General features: G+C 35.9%; 1 protein-coding gene across 1 annotated transcript in view; it reads right to left on the bottom strand.

Moving 5' to 3' along the window:
• The window catches only part of SLC17A6 (solute carrier family 17 member 6), a 42,400-nt gene that overhangs the window by 5,130 nt on the left and 19,195 nt on the right, over window positions 1-18,075 (bottom strand). The window contains exons 4-8 of the mRNA XM_027577817.2: window positions 13,992-14,106; window positions 11,932-12,019; window positions 11,313-11,399; window positions 8,215-8,357; window positions 4,388-4,537 (exon numbers count right to left, since the gene is read on the bottom strand). Of these exons, the coding sequence (XP_027433618.1) occupies window positions 4,388-4,537; window positions 8,215-8,357; window positions 11,313-11,399; window positions 11,932-12,019; window positions 13,992-14,106 (583 nt within the window). The remainder of the gene's footprint in view (window positions 1-4,387; window positions 4,538-8,214; window positions 8,358-11,312; window positions 11,400-11,931; window positions 12,020-13,991; window positions 14,107-18,075) is intronic.

The raw sequence follows: 18,075 nt of genomic DNA, 5'->3' as shown, positions 1-18,075 counted from the left end.
AAATAGCTCGACCTAAAATCTAACCTACCAGCATCAATTCAACACACATTTTTAGGCCAGTAATTATGTGCAAGACACTCTTCTCTAGACATCATGAAGTATGAATAAAATGCAATTTTAAGTACTGGGGAAAAGTTTATTATTTGTGTATAAAAATGTCTTCCCAGTTAGATTATTGAAGGTTTGAGACAAAGATTGCTCAATGTCACAATGGCAGACTTGAGTACCACGCCCACGGAGTCGGGTTTTTATCATGATTGAGTCAGTGAATGACTCCTACAGAGATCAAACGTCTGAGTTATTTAATTCTCTCTCTTTTATCCAGGTGAAAGTTTATTATATTATTACTCTCTTGTATTGATGAAGAAAGTATAACTTAAAAAGGCTAAATCATTTCCAGAACCAAATATTGAGCCATTTTTACCTGAGTCTAAAAACTGGGCTTTTAACCACTATGCTTAGCACTGCCACCATCTGAGAAAGAAAAATAAATAAAACCAGATAATGTGCTGAATGTTCTTAATTTAGTTAAAAACCTGGCATTTAGTATAGGCTCACAAATGTGAACTAAGTAAAACTATAAGGTAAACTGACATTAAGGCAAACATTACTGCTTTTGAGAATAGCATCTTGAAAAGCAGAATGGTTCTTTATTCTTAACTACAATAGATATATTTAAAGCAACGAATGTGTGGAACGAAACCATCAGACAACAAAACATTCTGAAATACACCATGTTAGGATTTGTGTAGAATTGCATGTCGTGTGTTTGCTTTTAGAGGCAGAGAAAGCCGGAGAGTGATCTGCATTTCCTAAGTCCACATAACTGGCCTGCATCTTGACTCAGTGTTTGAGACATCTGAAAAGTTCTTAAATTGAACACCCTTTGCTATTTATTATCTACTCAAACAGACATTTTAATTCCTTTGGGTAAACGAAGAATAAAGTTATGATTATTAGCTATTCTCTTTCAGCAAAGCCCTATGGGAAGTGCAAGGAGGTAACAATCTAGAGGTTAATGAGACAGAAGTTGGGAATATCCTAGCCCAATGTCTTAATACTTGGAGGTATTCAATCTCCCAGTTCCTAGGACAATATGTGGACATATTCCATACATAACCTCATCAGGGCCAAGTTGCAGAACTTTATGAAAGTTATCCAACAATCTTCTCAGCTTTTGGTGACTTACCATAATCACTTGCAATCACGTGTGATCAGAATGCTCACAACTTTTGGGGCGTATCATTATTTATGATAATCACAAAGTACTTTGCTCATTATTTTAAGGTTTTACAAGAGTAGGCTAAGTGTTTTGAGTCTCTGACTGATTGATTCTTCATAGAAACTCTAGGTCATTAGACTTTGCGCACCCTCCTCTTTGCTCCTCTGGGTCACGGTCTGGATTTCCTCTCTCCCCACCTGTTTCATATTCTATTTAGAAATTGTCAGGCTATCACACAACAAAGAGTAGCCACTCAACACTTCTCTAAGTGCCCCTAAATGTAAAGCGCAAAAGGAATGAATGTCTCCTCTCATTTGGTTGTCTCTTGTAACGGGACCTCTCAAAGTGCTGGTTAATCCAAGCACTAGCCTTCCCTTGATAGTCATTTTCAAGAGGCTAAAAACGTTTCTATATAAGCATTATATATGATATATATGATATAATATATTAATATATTTATTATAATTTATATTATTTTTAATTTATATAAAATACTAAAATACAATTTATAGTATATATATATATATATATATATATATATATATGCACACATCTATATATATTTCTGCTTTAACTGGGTCAGTCTACCTGAAATGAAGATTGAGCTATTGCACTTGTGTTTTAGTCTGCAGCATACTCAATTTAACTAAGGTTGGAGAGAACTATCCTCCATTTAAATATTGTAGTTTGCTTACATTTTGCCACAGTTCTGAAGGACAGTATTAATACCATTATTTATGGAAAATAAAATCAAAGTTGGCAATCATTCAAAAACCAGCCCCAGGTTATGTATCAATAGTTTACTGCGGAACTTGTGTTCCGAGCCCTGCCAGCCTGGATCTAAAGCCCATGCTCTCTTTCCTTTACTACCTCCTTTATACATTTTTCAAATAAGTCAGTGGCTTTTTTTTTTTAACCAGTATAATCAAAGTCTTCAAGCCAATCTGTGTATGTAGAACTTACCTACAATTTTAGTTAAAAATATAACAAGTGAATCAAATCAACTCATCTGGTTATTATTAGTTTTGGCAAAATATCATTGCTTTTACTCAAGCATTTTCAATTAAGTGGAGCTACAAGGCCAGAATGACCACGCAGTTTCATGAACATCAGTTGGCTCCTTCACTTCTCCCCCATGAGACCTGACTGTATTAATAGCCTCTCGGTGTCATATTTGTCCTAGATTATGAAAATGGACTCACACCTCCAGCGGCCTTTGTTGAGAATGTATAACACCTCTCGGAGCTTCCAAAGGCTACCCTGCAATGTTTGATCAGCTCTAGAGAGAAGAGCCCTATCTAAAGCAGCCATTCTTCTCAGGAATGGAGGAAACAGTTTCCTTAGAAACAGGGATTACAAAAGAGCTCTTAGAATAGCTTCTCCTAAACTCAGGTTTTCTTCAATTCCAGGCCTCAGATAGTCTTTCAAGTAGAGACTTAATATGAATAGCGAGCCCAGCTGGATGGATGTAATGACATGAAGAGAAATGGCAAGTCCATGGCCAGCACAGACGAGTGTATTCCGTACTCAGCAAAGGGCTTGGCAGAGATTGTATTTAACAAATACTTGCTAAGTGCTTAAATGAAGATAGTGTCTACCTGAATTTGAATAGCGTAGTAAAGGGAATTGAAACATAAATTAAAGAATCGGGGCTTAACCTTGATTCTGGCATATATTATCAGCTTGGCCTTAGGCAATTTATATACCTTCCCTAGTTTGTTTCCCCATCAACAGAAATGATGAGAGTTATCCAGCTGGTCAACCAAACAAGTTTGTTCTTCATGAATATGAAAGGACCTTGTGAATTTCAGACTCTTCTATAAATATAGTTATTTTTATGTTCATTTTATCCTTATAGAAAAATCCCAAAATGATTACATTTTCACAGCTATGAACAAATGTCTGTAGGGTTTAGCATACTGTTGTGTAACTGGTAACTAATTGTTTTGTTTATACCACCAAAAGCTGTGAACTCCTGAGGATGGGAACCATGTTTTTATTTCTGAATCTGACACAAAGCTTCACACATCATATTCAACAAATGCCTGTTAAGTGAATAAATTGAATAAAGGACACACAAGAATGTTTTCAGATTTTTTTTTGCTTTCTCAAATATTTTAGCAAGACAGATTTTTTTTAAGTTTATAAGAAATTAATTTTTTTTTTTACTTAAGTATAGTTAACACATAATGTTACATTAGTTTCAGGTGCACAACAAAGTGATTTGACAAGTTTATATGTTACACTATGCTCACCATAAGTGTAGTTACCGTCTGTCACCATACAACATTATTACAGTATCATTAACTATATTCCCTATGCTGTGCCATTTAGTCCCATGACTTATTCATTCCATTACTGGAACCCTGCGTCTCCCATTCCCCTTCACCCATTTTGCCCATCCCTCATTTCCTGACCCACTGGTAACTACCAGTTTGTTCTATTTACAGTCTGATTCTGCTTTTCATTTGTTTATTCATTTGGGGTTTTTTTGGTTTTTTTTTTAGATTCCACCTATGAGTGAAATCATATGGTATTCGTCTTTCTCAAAGTCTGATTTATTTAATCTAATATAATGCCTTCTAGGTCCAGCTATGTTGTTGCATATGGCACAATCTCACACTTTCTATAGCTGTGTGATATTCCAGCATGTGTGTGTGTGTCCGTGTGTATTACATCTTCCTCATCCATTTGTCTATCAATCAGGACTACATCAAAATAAAAAGCTTTCACACAGACAAGATTACCAGATTTTTGAAAGCACTGAAGAAGAGATTGATAATTACATAAACACAATTCTATTTCAATAATTTTTTTTTCTTTGTTCACTGTTACATTGTCTCTGATCTGAGACTTAAAGGAAGTTATGTTTCTTTACAGGGGAAAGGCTATGGTGCCGTCCACCGTAATTGAGACATAAGCTCCACGAGGGCAGAGACTAGGTTGATTTTGCCTTCAAAAAGAGGACTTTCTAGCAGACAGCTGAATGCAGTAGACACTCAACACCTTACTTAGTCTTTGTTTCCCAGAAGTTATTTGTTAAGTGGATAAACAAATAAATGAGTAACTCCTAAAATTTAGAAGATAAAATACTGGCAAAGGAACTTAATATTCAATTGAACACAAAAATAATGCACTAGTTAAACAAAGATAATTTTTACATACCTTGCTGATTTCAAATCCAAAGACTTCCTCAAAATATGCTGGCTGACTAATAAGCAGTAAGTAAAAAGTCCAGCTTCTGCAGAAGTTTGCGACAATTATTGCATAGACAGGCATAGATGTAAAAAATTTCCTCCATGGAGTCTTGAATTTCTGAAATCCCAAAAAGAGAGCAATTCTGACCATTTAAAATATTTTCTAACTTAGAAAATGGGAATAATAGGTGCTTTGCATTTTCAGGTTGTATATGTTGAGGCATGAGTAGGAGGTAATGAAATCAATTGCAAAAGTCTAATTAACCTTAGCTGCATGAATAATTGTTGGAAGAAAAAAAAGATATTAGCCTCTTCTTCTGATTAAATTGTTCCCATTTTCAGAATATATAAGATCTTATGTTTATAGAAAACAATTCCAAAAGCACAGATCCTAGTTTCCAAGATTTTTTTTTTTTCTGGCAGTGATAGACCATGCCTCAGCGAAAGATTGTTGCCATATCAGTGACCTTGTTGGTATCCAAAATATTTTATCTAAAACACTGAAAATTCAATATAGTTAGGAGGAGAAAATAAGAAAAATTAAGAGTGCAATATTCTAGACCCGATTTAAAGTTAATAATACCACTACCTATCCATAAATCCTCTTGATAGACAATGGATATCAATATAAATTCTGTAATGCTAAAACGCAAGGTTCTAGAAAACTCACATGGTATACAGCTGGGTTGAAGTATTTGGCTATCCAGCACACCATGGGCACATCATAACTAGTTACTTATGACATTCAAGACATTCAAAATTAACCACCTAAATAGGATTGGCTTTGCTTAGGATACCCATTTAAAAACTATATCTAGTGTACTTAAAGATCCTGTATATGCCCAAACATAAAGCAAGTATCCTCCCCCAAGACTAATATTTTTAGGCCTGAAAATGTCTCTCATATTCTCACTTTCTCAATGGTTTTATTTTGAACGTCAAAATACTATTTGGTGAAGAAACAATAGCCTGAAATAACTCCATTTAATGCTGGCTTGGGATCCTTAACCTGACCAAATTAATAAAAGGGGAAGCAGACATTTTTTACACAGATTTAGTTAATTACTCCTGGATGTAGAGCCTCATAATTGCTAGTATTGACTGTGACTCTAATTAAGCCTCTCGAGATCACTTTAAAAGTAATAGAGTAAGAAGTTATACTGTCGTGATCACAAATACATATGACAAAAAAGAAAAACAAAACAAAAACAAAAGCATGTCCTAATAACATATAATGAGCACTGTGGCTTTGAATACAAATACCCAGTGACAACATCCTAGCTGGGTTCAAAAATTGTGTTTTTTAAGTCCTATATACTCGGGGAAAATACTGTCATATATAAATATATTTTTATCACAGAAAATGAAAATTGTTGGATACAGGTATGTCAGCATTGTAGTATTATGTTTGTATAAGAAATAACTTCAGAATATTATTAAAAGTAAATACCTTTTTCCTGCTGAGAAAGTGTTTCTATTATTCATACCTATTATTCATCTCTACTAAGAACTTTATTCTTCAGGTTGTAAAACACTTCATCAAATGTAAGATAGAAGTATCTAATTTTATACCTTAAAAAATTATTCGGGGTGGTAGGAGGGCTTATAGTATTCTGATAACAGTCTACTTACTGTCCTGGCTGTTTTGCTTCACAGGTGTGTATGGTTTACAAAACTCAAGCAAGTTGTTCACTTATGATTTGTGTGTTTTTCTGTATACATGTTATATTTAATTTTTTAAGAAAAAAATATTTAAAAGGCATTACAGTCAGCTGAAATGTGTGCTCCTTAATTGGATGCAGACTCCAAAGAAATAGCTACAAAGGACATATGAATATAGACTAGATATTTGAATTTGGACTGGGTATTAGAAATCTGAATATGATCTAGGTCTTAGATAATGTTAGGGAATTATTCTTAATTCTTTTAGGTATAATAATAGTACTTAGATTGTGAAAGAGTATTTTTATTTTTCTAGAGATGCGTGTGAAGTATTTGTGGGTAAAGTGTTAGGACATCTCATTTACTTTGAAATCATTCAGCAAAAAGAAAAGTGAAGTAAGTAAGGCAAGGTGTTGATAACTGTTGCATTTATGCAGTGGATACATGGATATTACTATTCTTTCTGCTTTGCTGTATATTAAATTTGTTCACAGTAGAAAGTTCAAATAACTACAAGTACAATAATATATGTATTTCATAAAAATGAAATATAATCTCATTTTTAATTTTGTTTTGAAGCTACAGGAAAGTATCAAACATCAGTAAGAAGTAAAATATTATGTTTGGGAAAGCAGTAAGGTAAGGAAATGGGGGAGTTTGAGATTATCTGTGCTGTCTTATCAAGTTACCAGCTGTTCTTTTTAAGGTCATTTCCAGAAACTGGTTTTCACTTAGACTAAATTTTTTATTGTTTTAAAAAAATTTATGCTTGATTTAGACACACAAACTTTCAAGAACTGGTAAATAAAAGAAGCATAGTTAAGTAATGAAAAGATAGGTTGATCAGATTACCTGGGGCTAGAAATTGAGGTTAAATGCTGAACTCATCATAGATCAGCCTATATTTCGTTTCTGCTCCCAGCAACTGCTGCTGGTGGGCACCACACACACGGCCAACACCCCATCCCTGCAGAACCACTTGTTTCTTGAGTAGCCACCATTAGAAAGAAACTTTCAGTCCATTTACAGAAGGAAACAGGCAGGGGAGTTTCAAATGCCAGTACATAGTGTTAGAATTTTTTTTAAGTACTGCAGTTTCACTTCTGAATGATATCCAATGTGGGATTTTTCTTATTCATTAAAGGCCTCAACCACGGTGGGTGATAGACCTTTGTACCTAGGATGAGATGTCAAAGACAGACCTTCTCTAACAAAGGAAGTAGAGAATCAGAGCTAGAATAAAAGATAATTAGAAAGAGGGGAGGAGCCTGCAAAAGAAAGAGAAGCCTAATGTATAGGAGATGCTGACTCTTCAGTGTGATACCTTCCAGCTCTCAGCATAAGGAAATTGAGTTACTGCTTAGGTGCTGAATTACTGAGCCTGTCTAAATACGTTAGTTTGCCTTCCATTTTTTAATAGTATCAAATGCCTATTAATGAATATCTATGATATATTGTCACACGGACTAAAATATTTGCTTTATTGACACAGAATTGCATTTTCTCTCTCCATAGAGCCCATGCAAGAAATCAAATTAGAATCAGAAAAGGGGTCCATGTTATACTTTTATGATACTTTATCTTCATAATAATAATCCTGAAAATGATAAGATTTTATCAATAACAAGATTCTATATTAAGAATATTTTTATGTCAGCTATCTATTATTGACATTCTAATGATTTAATATTTCTTTAACCACATATAGCAAAAATACACATGTATAACACCTAACATTTAGACAACTCAATACACAAAAAATCGCCCTTTTCATGATTGTGTTAGGTGATCTGGCATTTCCTATGATCTGAAATTAACAAATATTTATTGAGTTTGTTTAAATTATGGACCATATTGAACTGTTTATAAAAGTTTATTTAGTTTTCTAGTCCTGGCCATAGTCCAGGGCAAATTTGAAGATCATTAAGAAAAGATAAAGAAAAAAAAAGAAATTATAGATGGGGGAAGTAGAAATCATTCCTAAGTCAGAAAGTATGGATGGACGAAAGAAAACAATCATGACTGACACCAAATGGGTTTTGTTGAATAGGGACTCAGAAAGTAGTTTGGTTGGTCAAAGGGAGGTGAGACGAAGAATCAGAACAGGAATATACACCATAATAAAGTTCTTACTTCCATTGCACCTAAAAGATTTGCACTCTCTCCAATGCTTTCTTCAATGTACCTACGTTCTTCATCTGTAATAGTAGGATGTTTTGCAGGACTCTCATAAGACACCAAAAGCCAAAACATGTACCAGATCATTCCAAAACTTCCTGCAAGGAAGAGTTCAAAAGAAGAAAATAAAAAATCGATCATAAATACCCTCATGTAACTGTCATTTGCTGGAATAAAACTGCAGGAATCTCATGACAAACACATTCTCTAGAATGTGAATTGGATTTTCTGCTTCTCCAATTGACCAGCCAGCTCTTCTTGTGTTATGTCACTGAACTTCAAGCTTCCTGAAGTCTGGTCCTATAGTTTTATCTCTTTGTCTCCAATAATGCTGAGACACAGCATTGGATAATTATTGAATGGTGTGCTTTGGAACATGTTCATACATCCAACGAACACTTACAGAGCATTTACTATTCCAGGCACTCTGCTAAGTGAGAGAAATATGGTGAACCGGACAAAATTCCTGTCTTCAAAGAATTTTATGAGGGGGGATCATTTTCTTATTTGCCTTCCCTGAATAATTGAGAGTGGTCTATATTTCTACAAAAAAGAAATACTCATTTCCCTTTCCTGTAAGCACTTCCAGATCTAGTAAACAGATTATTAAATAAAATCTAGATTATTTTAGCCTAGGTGGCTAACATTCATAAAAAAAGGCAGGAGGTGGGAGTTTTTGTAATTAATGTAGTAACATTTAACACTTTATGTGACTGTATACCATTATTATTTTCAGTACATAATATTACCTATTGATCACTCTGGGCAAATGAAAGCTATAAATTCTAATACAATAAACTGTTTGCAACTTCTTTAGCATCCCTTTCTTTATTTAGCGTTCTCAGCATTAAGGCATGCCCTTATTGTGTAATGTAAATCTAAAGTATTAATAAAAGAAAGAATTTCAAGTGATTTATTCTGGTGTCCCAGAAGCTAGTTATTTCATTTTTGGCTTCTACTGTTCTTTATCCCTTGGGTAACAGTCTAAATGCTCCTGATCTCTATAATACTTTTTTCTTGATCGTTCAATCTCTGAGAATTATTTCTTAATACCACAGATTTTGATGGGCCATGCTCCTTTTCGTTACCAAACATGACAGCAAACACAAATGGGAGTTAGTTAGTATGTGAAAATTTGGCATAGTGTAGTGATTATGGAATATGGCTCTCCCAGATGCAAATCCTGACTGTGTCACTTATTAGCTACATGCTCCAATCAATGACTGAATCTCTGTGAACTTCCACTATAAAATGAGACGATTTCTTTTTTATGAGATTGTGGCAAAGTATAGTTAAAGGAGATAATGCATGAAGCAACTAGCATGGCAAATGGCACAAAATAAGCACTCAATAAATGAAAGCTCTTGTAATTCAATAATAATTATCATTACCGCTAACTGAATGTGAAGTGCCGGGCATTCAGCTAATTGCTATATATGCATTATCTTCTTTTAACATAAGCCACTATACAGTTCTTATCTTATTAATCTTTAAAATATAAATATTGAATGTGTGGCTCCAAGACCTAATTTTTTTATACACAGTAAGTAAGCAAGTACTATGGGGATGTGATATTTTCAGATTATCTAATATTTAAACTTTGTATCATTCAATGATAAATACTAAATGAGATACAACTTGACATAATGACACTGATTTTCATGAATGCTTTGTGGAAATTAATATTCTTTTTTAAAAAAGATTTATTTATTTGTTTTGAGAGAGAGAGAGCATGTGCACGTGCCACATGCATGAGCAGGGGAAGGGGCAGAGGAAGGGGTGGGGGAAGAAGATTCCCGACCTGAGCAGGGAGACTGAGGCTGCTCAAGCTCATGAACCTGAGATCATGACCTGAGCTGAAACCAAGAGTCAGATGCTTAACTGACTGAGCCACCCAGGCACCCCGGGAAGTTAATATTCTTACTTTAAAGTCACATCATATTTTCAATTAAGTAATAGATTCAATTAAGGGACAAATTGGAGGATTTACTGGCCCGGTATCCCAACTTGTACTATATACCCTATACACATTTGCTTTAAACTTCTTTGAATTATGGACTCTTGAAAATCTAATGGAAGATATGGATTAAAATCTAATAAAAATATCTCCCCAGGAAACAAATGTACAGATGCATGTATAGCTTATCGTTTAGGACATTCATGAATCTAAAACCTAGCCATGGCTTTTGAACCAGAATAAGAGCTCCTGCCATAAAGCATATTTAATAATATTCTGCAAGCCTAAGAATTTGCTCTGATAAGAACATTTTGAAATGGGAATGGATCATGCCAAATTCGGAAGCAACCAGATACCGCTCAGTTCTACCTCATGACTTCATTAATATTTCACATTCTCCTGCCCACGTCTAAAGACGGTATTCATCAGTGACATCAGTTGGAATCCAGCTCTCTTATATTTCTTTTTCTCATGGCTAAAAAAAAAAAAGTCTCCTAGAGAGAGACTTTAGGGGTACTCTCAAGTGGTAAGCTTTCTGGTTCTGGTTAGAAAGTAAACAGAGAGAGACTTTGGACTCAGGGTTTCTTGTGCTTTTTATTTCCGTTTGAGGGCTTCATCTCATTTAATCCTGGAGTAACGAGGACTAAAATGTGAGGCTGCTGCAGCTGACTATTAATATTTTGTCACAAAAGCGAACTGTTGCATTAGCATTGCTATCGTCTTCCAGCTTCCCATCCCTATTCAGTCTTGACGAGGCAGGGTCAGCCGAGAAAGCAGTAGTGGGAGCTGCTTAGCTCTTTCTTCTTAATTGGCTACGAATCAAGAGCTAATTTAATTTTTTTCTTCATAATCAAGGACAATGTATGAAATATATCCCAAAGTTTCCACCAGCAATGTACTTCCTTTTTAAAACAATAAATAACAAGGTAGGGAGAATCATAGAGATAGAACATTTTCCTTGATCTTCTCAAAATATAAGGAAAGGATTCTTAATGGAAAAAAATGTGAGTGAATGCAGAAGTATATTCAGTGATCTACCTCACTGTTTGAGTTTACACCCATTTCTTTTAACTTTATTGTACCATATGCAACATACCATAGACATAGAATACCGAAGACCAACCAGTATACTGCACAAGAATGCCAGCTAAAGGCATTGCAATTACAGCTCCAGCATATGAACCTAAAGTAAAAGGGAGAATGGGAGGTAGGTAAGTGAAATAAAGAGAAATTCTTAACTTCATCTCATTTTTCTTGGTAAGATCTCGCAAACACACTTGCATACTTAGGTGCATGTACATTCATACCTCTAAATCTCCAAATACATATATATATCTCCATACATAGCCAGTGATACAGGACTACATAAGAGGATATGACCTACTTACCCAAGACACAAAAGAGATCTAACAATAATAGACTATAATAGACTATAATAAAAAGTAAATTAAAAAGACTGTTATAAAAATTATTCATGAATATATTTGAAAACTTAGATAAAATGGATGAACTCCTAGAAAAATGCAAAACACAAAAGAAATAGAGGATTTAAGGAGACCAATAAGAATTAAAGAAATAGAAGTGGCAGTCAAAAACCTTTCCTCATGTACACACACACAAATGATTTTACAGATGATCTTTATCAACTTGCAGTTCTTATGCAACCTGTTCCTAAACTTTTCCCCGCCATAACCGTATCTGCATGAGGTACTCACCACAGAAGGAGGTGGTTGCCAATCTACTCCTCTCTAGAGGAGGAGCCCATTTGCTCCAGATCCCATGACATGCTGGATAGGTGACGCCCTGTGACGGGGAAGATATATATCACCATTTAGGGTACAGGGTCACCGAAAAATAAGCACAGTCCCCTCTCTGATGCTGTCTCCTTAAAATTGGCCCAAGATATTAGGGAAAGCGGCTACTCATAGATCTTTACTAATTCCCTGAAATTCCACTTTAAAAACTTTCAGCCCAGATCAGATAAGACATGGCTTCCTTTTAGTGACCTGTCCAAATCCTCCCCACCCTTCAAGTCTTCCTCCTACCTCAGTTTTCTTCTGATGAAGGCAAAAGAAAAGATCCTCCATTATTCCATTCCTCTGGAACTTTGAACAGTTTGAGAAACGTGGGAGGCCTTTGCATGAGGCATTAAACACAGTGATTCCCAAATATGAGGAATCCATATAGAGGAAGATAAAGCTTAGATCCTTGAAGCTCACACTTCCTGAAAGTAGTGTCTAGAACTTAAGGCTTTTAAAACAATTATCCATTTTAGGGACGCCTGGGTGGCTCATTCGTTAAGTGTCTGCCTTCGGCTCAGGTCATGATCCCAGGGTCCTGGGATCAAGCCCCGCATTGGGCTCCCCGCTCAGCAGGAAGCCTGCCTCTCCCTCTGCCTGCTGTTCCCCCTGCTTGCGTTCCCCTCCTCGCTGTGTCTCTCTCTGTCAAATAAATAAATGAAATCTTAAAAAAAAAATAAAATAATTATCCATTTTATATGTTTTTATCCTACCAATTTTTTCTTTCTTTTTGGAGAGAAAGGAGAATGTTTTCAGTGCTTAATACTTTATCTGATTTATCTACTCCCACTATATTTCAGGAGAAGAGAAGGGCAATAGGTAGGCCAATCTGAGGTTTTTAAATGTCCACAATAGCCAAACTATGGAAAGAGCCAAGAGGTCCAACAACAGATGAATGGATAAAGAAGATGCGGTGTATATATATATACAATGGAATATTATGCAACCATCAAAAAACACGAAATCTTGCCATTTGCAATGACATGGATGGAACTAGAGGGTATTATGCTAAGTGAAATAAGTCAATCAGAGAAAGACATGTATCATATGACCTCACTGATATGAGGAATTCTTAATCTCAGGAAACTAACTGAGGGTTGCTGGAGTGGTGGGGGGTGGGAGGGATGGGGTGGCTGGCTGATAGACACTGGGGAGGGTATGTGCTATGGTGAGCACTGTGAATGGTGTAAGACTGTTGAATCACAGATCTGTACCTCTGAAACAAATAATACATTATATGTTTAAAAAAAAAAAGAAGAAGAAGATAGCAGGAAGGGAAAAATGAATGGGGGGAAATCAGAGAGGGAGACGAACCATGAAAGACTATGGGCTCTGAGAAACAAACTGAGGGTTCTAGAGGGGAGGGGGGTGGGGGGATGGGTTAGCCTGGTGATGGGTATTAAAGAGGGAATGTATTGAATGGAGGCTGGATGTCATACGCAAACAATGAATCATGGAACACTACATCAAAAACTAATGATGAAATGTATGGTGATTAACATCACATAATAAAATTAAATTTAAAAAAAAAGTCAATCATTACAGTTACATTCCCAAAGAATTAGTCAATGAAATATTTCAGTGAATAAAACAAATCATGATTCAAGTCTAACAAGGATTTGGTATAAATCTCCCAAAGGTATTAATTCAGGGTTATCACCAGCAAAGGACAGACTCAGAAATACTCCTCACAGCACATTAACCAAAGTGCTTGTCCCCCCCTTTTTTTTCAGTCAAATAGTCACTGAACATTTCTTTAATACCACTCAATTCTAGAGAGGGGAGGCAAGCAGTCACAGTTGTATTTTAGCATTATTTAAACACAAAGTATCTGAATGCCTAAATTTTCCAACTTTTTAAGCATACTCTGTAGTCACAACTTTATAAAATGTTTATTTATAGATCAAGTCAAAGATAATCTGCTGGTTCTGATTAACATGCCAACCTTAAGATGGCGCCATCCTGCAGTTCCATACCTCAACAAGGCCCTGCAATATCCGGACAAAGATAACACACCCATAATGCACTCTGGCTGCTGATGGGATTAGCATATTCAGAGTAGAGGTAAGAAGTATGGCAGCTCCAAAAACCCTGAAAAAGAAAAGGAGTTAATAGATCTAAATTTCTCAGGTCAAGTTAATTGAAGGCAATTACAAGGTAGATTTTTTTCTAAAAGAATAAAATGTGTTCTGGACTTGGTTAGCCACTACAAATAGATATTTTGACTATCTTGAAATGTTACATTATTGAAGCACAAGAAATAAGAGAAAGATTCAATAAATCCAGCTATATATACTAATATTTAGTCTCTTCATAGATCTAATTACAAATTGCAAATATTGGGATGCCTGGGTGGCTCAGTCGGTTAATTATCTGCCTTCGGCTCAGGTCATGATCCCAAGGTCCTGGATCGAGTCCCGCATTAGACTTCTTGCTCAGTGGGGAGACTGCTTCTCCCTCTGCCTGCCACTCCCCCTGGTTTATGTGCTCTGTCTCTCTCTCTGACAAATAAATAAATAAAATCTTAAAACAACAACAAAAAAAAGACAATTGCAAATATTTACCTAATCATTGTCTATGGTTTGGGTTTATATCTCAGTCTACAGTGTAAGCTGCTTTGGGGCAAGAGTGTATTTTTGTGGTCCACTGTTATATCCCTAATATAGCACAGTGCCTGACACATAGCAGATACTCACTGAAAAGTTGCCAAAAGAAAAACAAATTCCTGAATGGAATTATGTCTCACATTATATGACTATTTGCAACTTCCCTAGAAGCTGCACATACATAAAAATTTTATGAATGGAATTATATTTTAAATGCCCCAAGAAATCTCATGACTAGATCCACAGCACAAGTATTTATAATGAAAATAATTATTACTTTATATATATTTTTTCTTTCTTTTTTGTGTATGTGAGTGGGGGGACTGCCTGAGGCACACCTCTAGCTGCACACATACAATGATTCAGAAAAGAATTGCTGAAAATATGGTGCTAACCCCCTCCGCCATCTGCAAGTAAAAATTCCACTTTGTTCTTAAAAAATCTTCCATAATGTTCATACTAAGTAAGAAAAATATTCCCTTAACTGGGGAACTTTAAAAATATCGTCTTGCAGAGAAGTTTGGGGACACACTATCTCTAATGAGCTAAGCTGTGTGTCTTGTGCAAGTTTTCTCCCGTCGGACTTTGAGCCTTGAATTCAGGGAAGATTGTTGTTTCATAGAGGCTCTGATTCTTCCATGGGGCCCATTTAACGGTAAGAGTTAAAGACTGGTGTTTCTGAAAGGGGCCTTGATCATTATTAATCAGCTACTGAAATTTGAGAAATGACTTTACGAAGGGCCGAAGTGGATCAGCTGTTTTTCTATGAATAATAGACCAGGTCAAATACTTTCGTTTACTTGATGTAATCTAAAACCTGCCTGTCCTCAGTGGCTTCTCACCACTGGGGTCGTCACTCAGGAGGCAAATATCCTGTTCTATTCCTCCTCTGTGCTGTTTGCTGAATAGGTATCTTTAGGTTTGAGTCAAAGAATAACTTATTTCCTAAATGTCTATCACAAAATAGAAACTTTCTATTTCTAAAAATGATTACTCCCATTAAAATGCCACACACCCCGTGACATTAAACTTTTGCCAAATATGGATTTATTTTTTCAGAAAAGAAAGGCAAAATCCCATAACCTGTCTTTATAAAATAAGAACCCAAAATGGTTATAAAAATTGATTTAAGATGTATTTTTGTTGATCATTACTTTTACGTTGAAAGAATTTTCACCTCTCTTAAAAATGCAATCCAAATGTTCTTGTATGCAAACCCCAGGACATTTTGGAGGTTTCCTTTAAGGCTGAGAGGAAATAGGAGAAATTGTATGGGGCATGTTTCCTGGACCTAGTGGTGAATGGTGCAAGTTCCCAAAGGCCGGTGAGATAAACATGTTTCTACTGTTCTGGGAGTGTGAGGGTTTTACCTGTGTAACAGAGAGGATGAAAGCAGGAAGGGCAAATGACACTGGAGTTTTGGTCATATGGGTAGCCTGTCTGGGTACTTCCAAACTCATGCTGACTGTATTTTCTGTAGATGTATCCCATGTTGCTTATGATCCTCGATAATAAAAGAGACTGACCCTGCTTCAGGCTTTAAGGATAATGAGAACCAGAGCTACATAATGCTATAGGATTTTTCAAAGTGTTTAGATGACTTATGCATCTGCCCGAATCCCTTCAAACTGTTGTCCATGAACCAGCTGCATCAGAATTCCCTGGAGTGCTTATTAAAAATGTAGATTTTCCACACCAGAGTTTCCAAATCAGACTGTGCTGGTAGTGAAGCCCGAAGAACTGTGTTTTAATAAGAAACCAGGTGATAAATTTGCATGCTAAGATTTGCAAAAAAACAAAAACAAAAACAAAACAAAACACCATAAGGTTTATATCTAGGTTTATCTAACATGCGTGCCTTCCTTTCCAATAATTTCTTGCAAGTATGATGCATAAAGTTTATTTTCTATGAATATAACTTTCAACCATCACTTTCTCTGAAGGGTTTTAAGATACTGCGTCTCTATATATGCCAAAGAGAGATGAATTTTACCCATTCTGTAGCTCAACGTTTCTCAACCTCCACTCCATTGATGTTTCAGGATGGATAATTCTTTGTTGAGGGATGCTGTCCAGGGCATTGTGTGTCTAGCGACCTTTCCACATTAGAAGCCAGTAGTGTTTGCCCCCAAGTTGTAACAGCCAAAAATGTCTACAAAAATTGCAAAATGTCCTTTGGGGGACAAAATCACCCACCAGTAGAACTGAATCAATTATGAACTGTTTGTTGAGCGCCCATTAGAGTTAGTCCTAAATCTACTAAGTTCTTCTTCAACTTGCTAGACACCATGCTAACACCTCACATGCCATAAAACCCACAACTACTTCACAACCCAGTGAGATGGATATTATTTATACACCCATTTCATAGATGAAGAAACTGAGACTGTGATAAGTGAAATCACTTGCACAAGTTGTTCATCAGTTCCAAGTAGAAGAACCCTGGTTCAAATCTAGTCTGTCTGATTCCAAAGCCAGTGGGTTTTACTACTAGGGTTTTCATCTGATTATGCACACATGTAGTTAGTAATGTGTTTCAGGATTCTAACTGTAAATTTAAATAATAATCTTCACAAAGCTACTTGAACTCACCCTACTATTCCTGAAAGAAAACATCAATAGACCACTTTCAAAGTTTATTTTCTACTCTTGCCCTGGATAGTGTTTCTAATTATATAATCTTGTGACATATCTAAATGATTCCTACTTTTAAGTTCCTAAATTCTTTTAACTATCCCTTTTTCATTATTAGTTGCTATTGGATCATAAAAATGCATTGATTTTTTTTTTCTATTTAAGAATGAAATCTATCAGGGGCGCCTGGGTGGCTCAGTCGTTAAGCGTCTGCCTTCGGCTCAGGGTCCTGGGATCGAGTCCCACATTGGGCTCCCTGCTCTGCGGGAAGCCTGCTTCTCCCTCTCTTACTCCCCCTGCTTGTGTTCCTGCTCTCACTATCTCTTCCTCTGTCAAATAAATAAAACCTTAAAAAAAGAATGAATGAAATCTATCAGACTTTTCAGAACCTCATCTTCTTTTTAAAATTTCCTATCATTGTTATCCAACTCAATACCCAGGTAATTAAAATTCTGATTATCAAAATTCTTGCCCAGTATGGGAAGCCTTCACACTTTCTCTTGCTGTGCTACACACAGCCAGAATTAAAGCAGCCACTTCATTCAACATTCATTTATGCATTCACACTCCAATTCTTTGTGAGCCTATATTTAGAATAGGGTACAGTGCTGAGAAGGAAAAGGTTGCTAAAACCTACCGAGTGCTTACTATACACGCTCCACCTACATTAATTCATTTAATCCTCACAACTACTCTCTGAGCCACACATTCATCTCATTTTACAAATAGGAAACTAGAGACAATGATTGTGTAAGACAAAAGCAAGCAGTAAAGTGGAGACTGGAATCCAGGCTCTCTGACATGAAAATCTGTGCTCTTT

Source organism: Zalophus californianus, chromosome 11 (assembly GCF_009762305.2).
Source record: "Zalophus californianus isolate mZalCal1 chromosome 11, mZalCal1.pri.v2, whole genome shotgun sequence".
Lineage (NCBI taxonomy): Eukaryota > Metazoa > Chordata > Mammalia > Carnivora > Otariidae > Zalophus > Zalophus californianus.
Note: the sequence above shows the minus strand (reverse complement) of the source record. Positions and strands in the feature narration are given on the sequence as shown.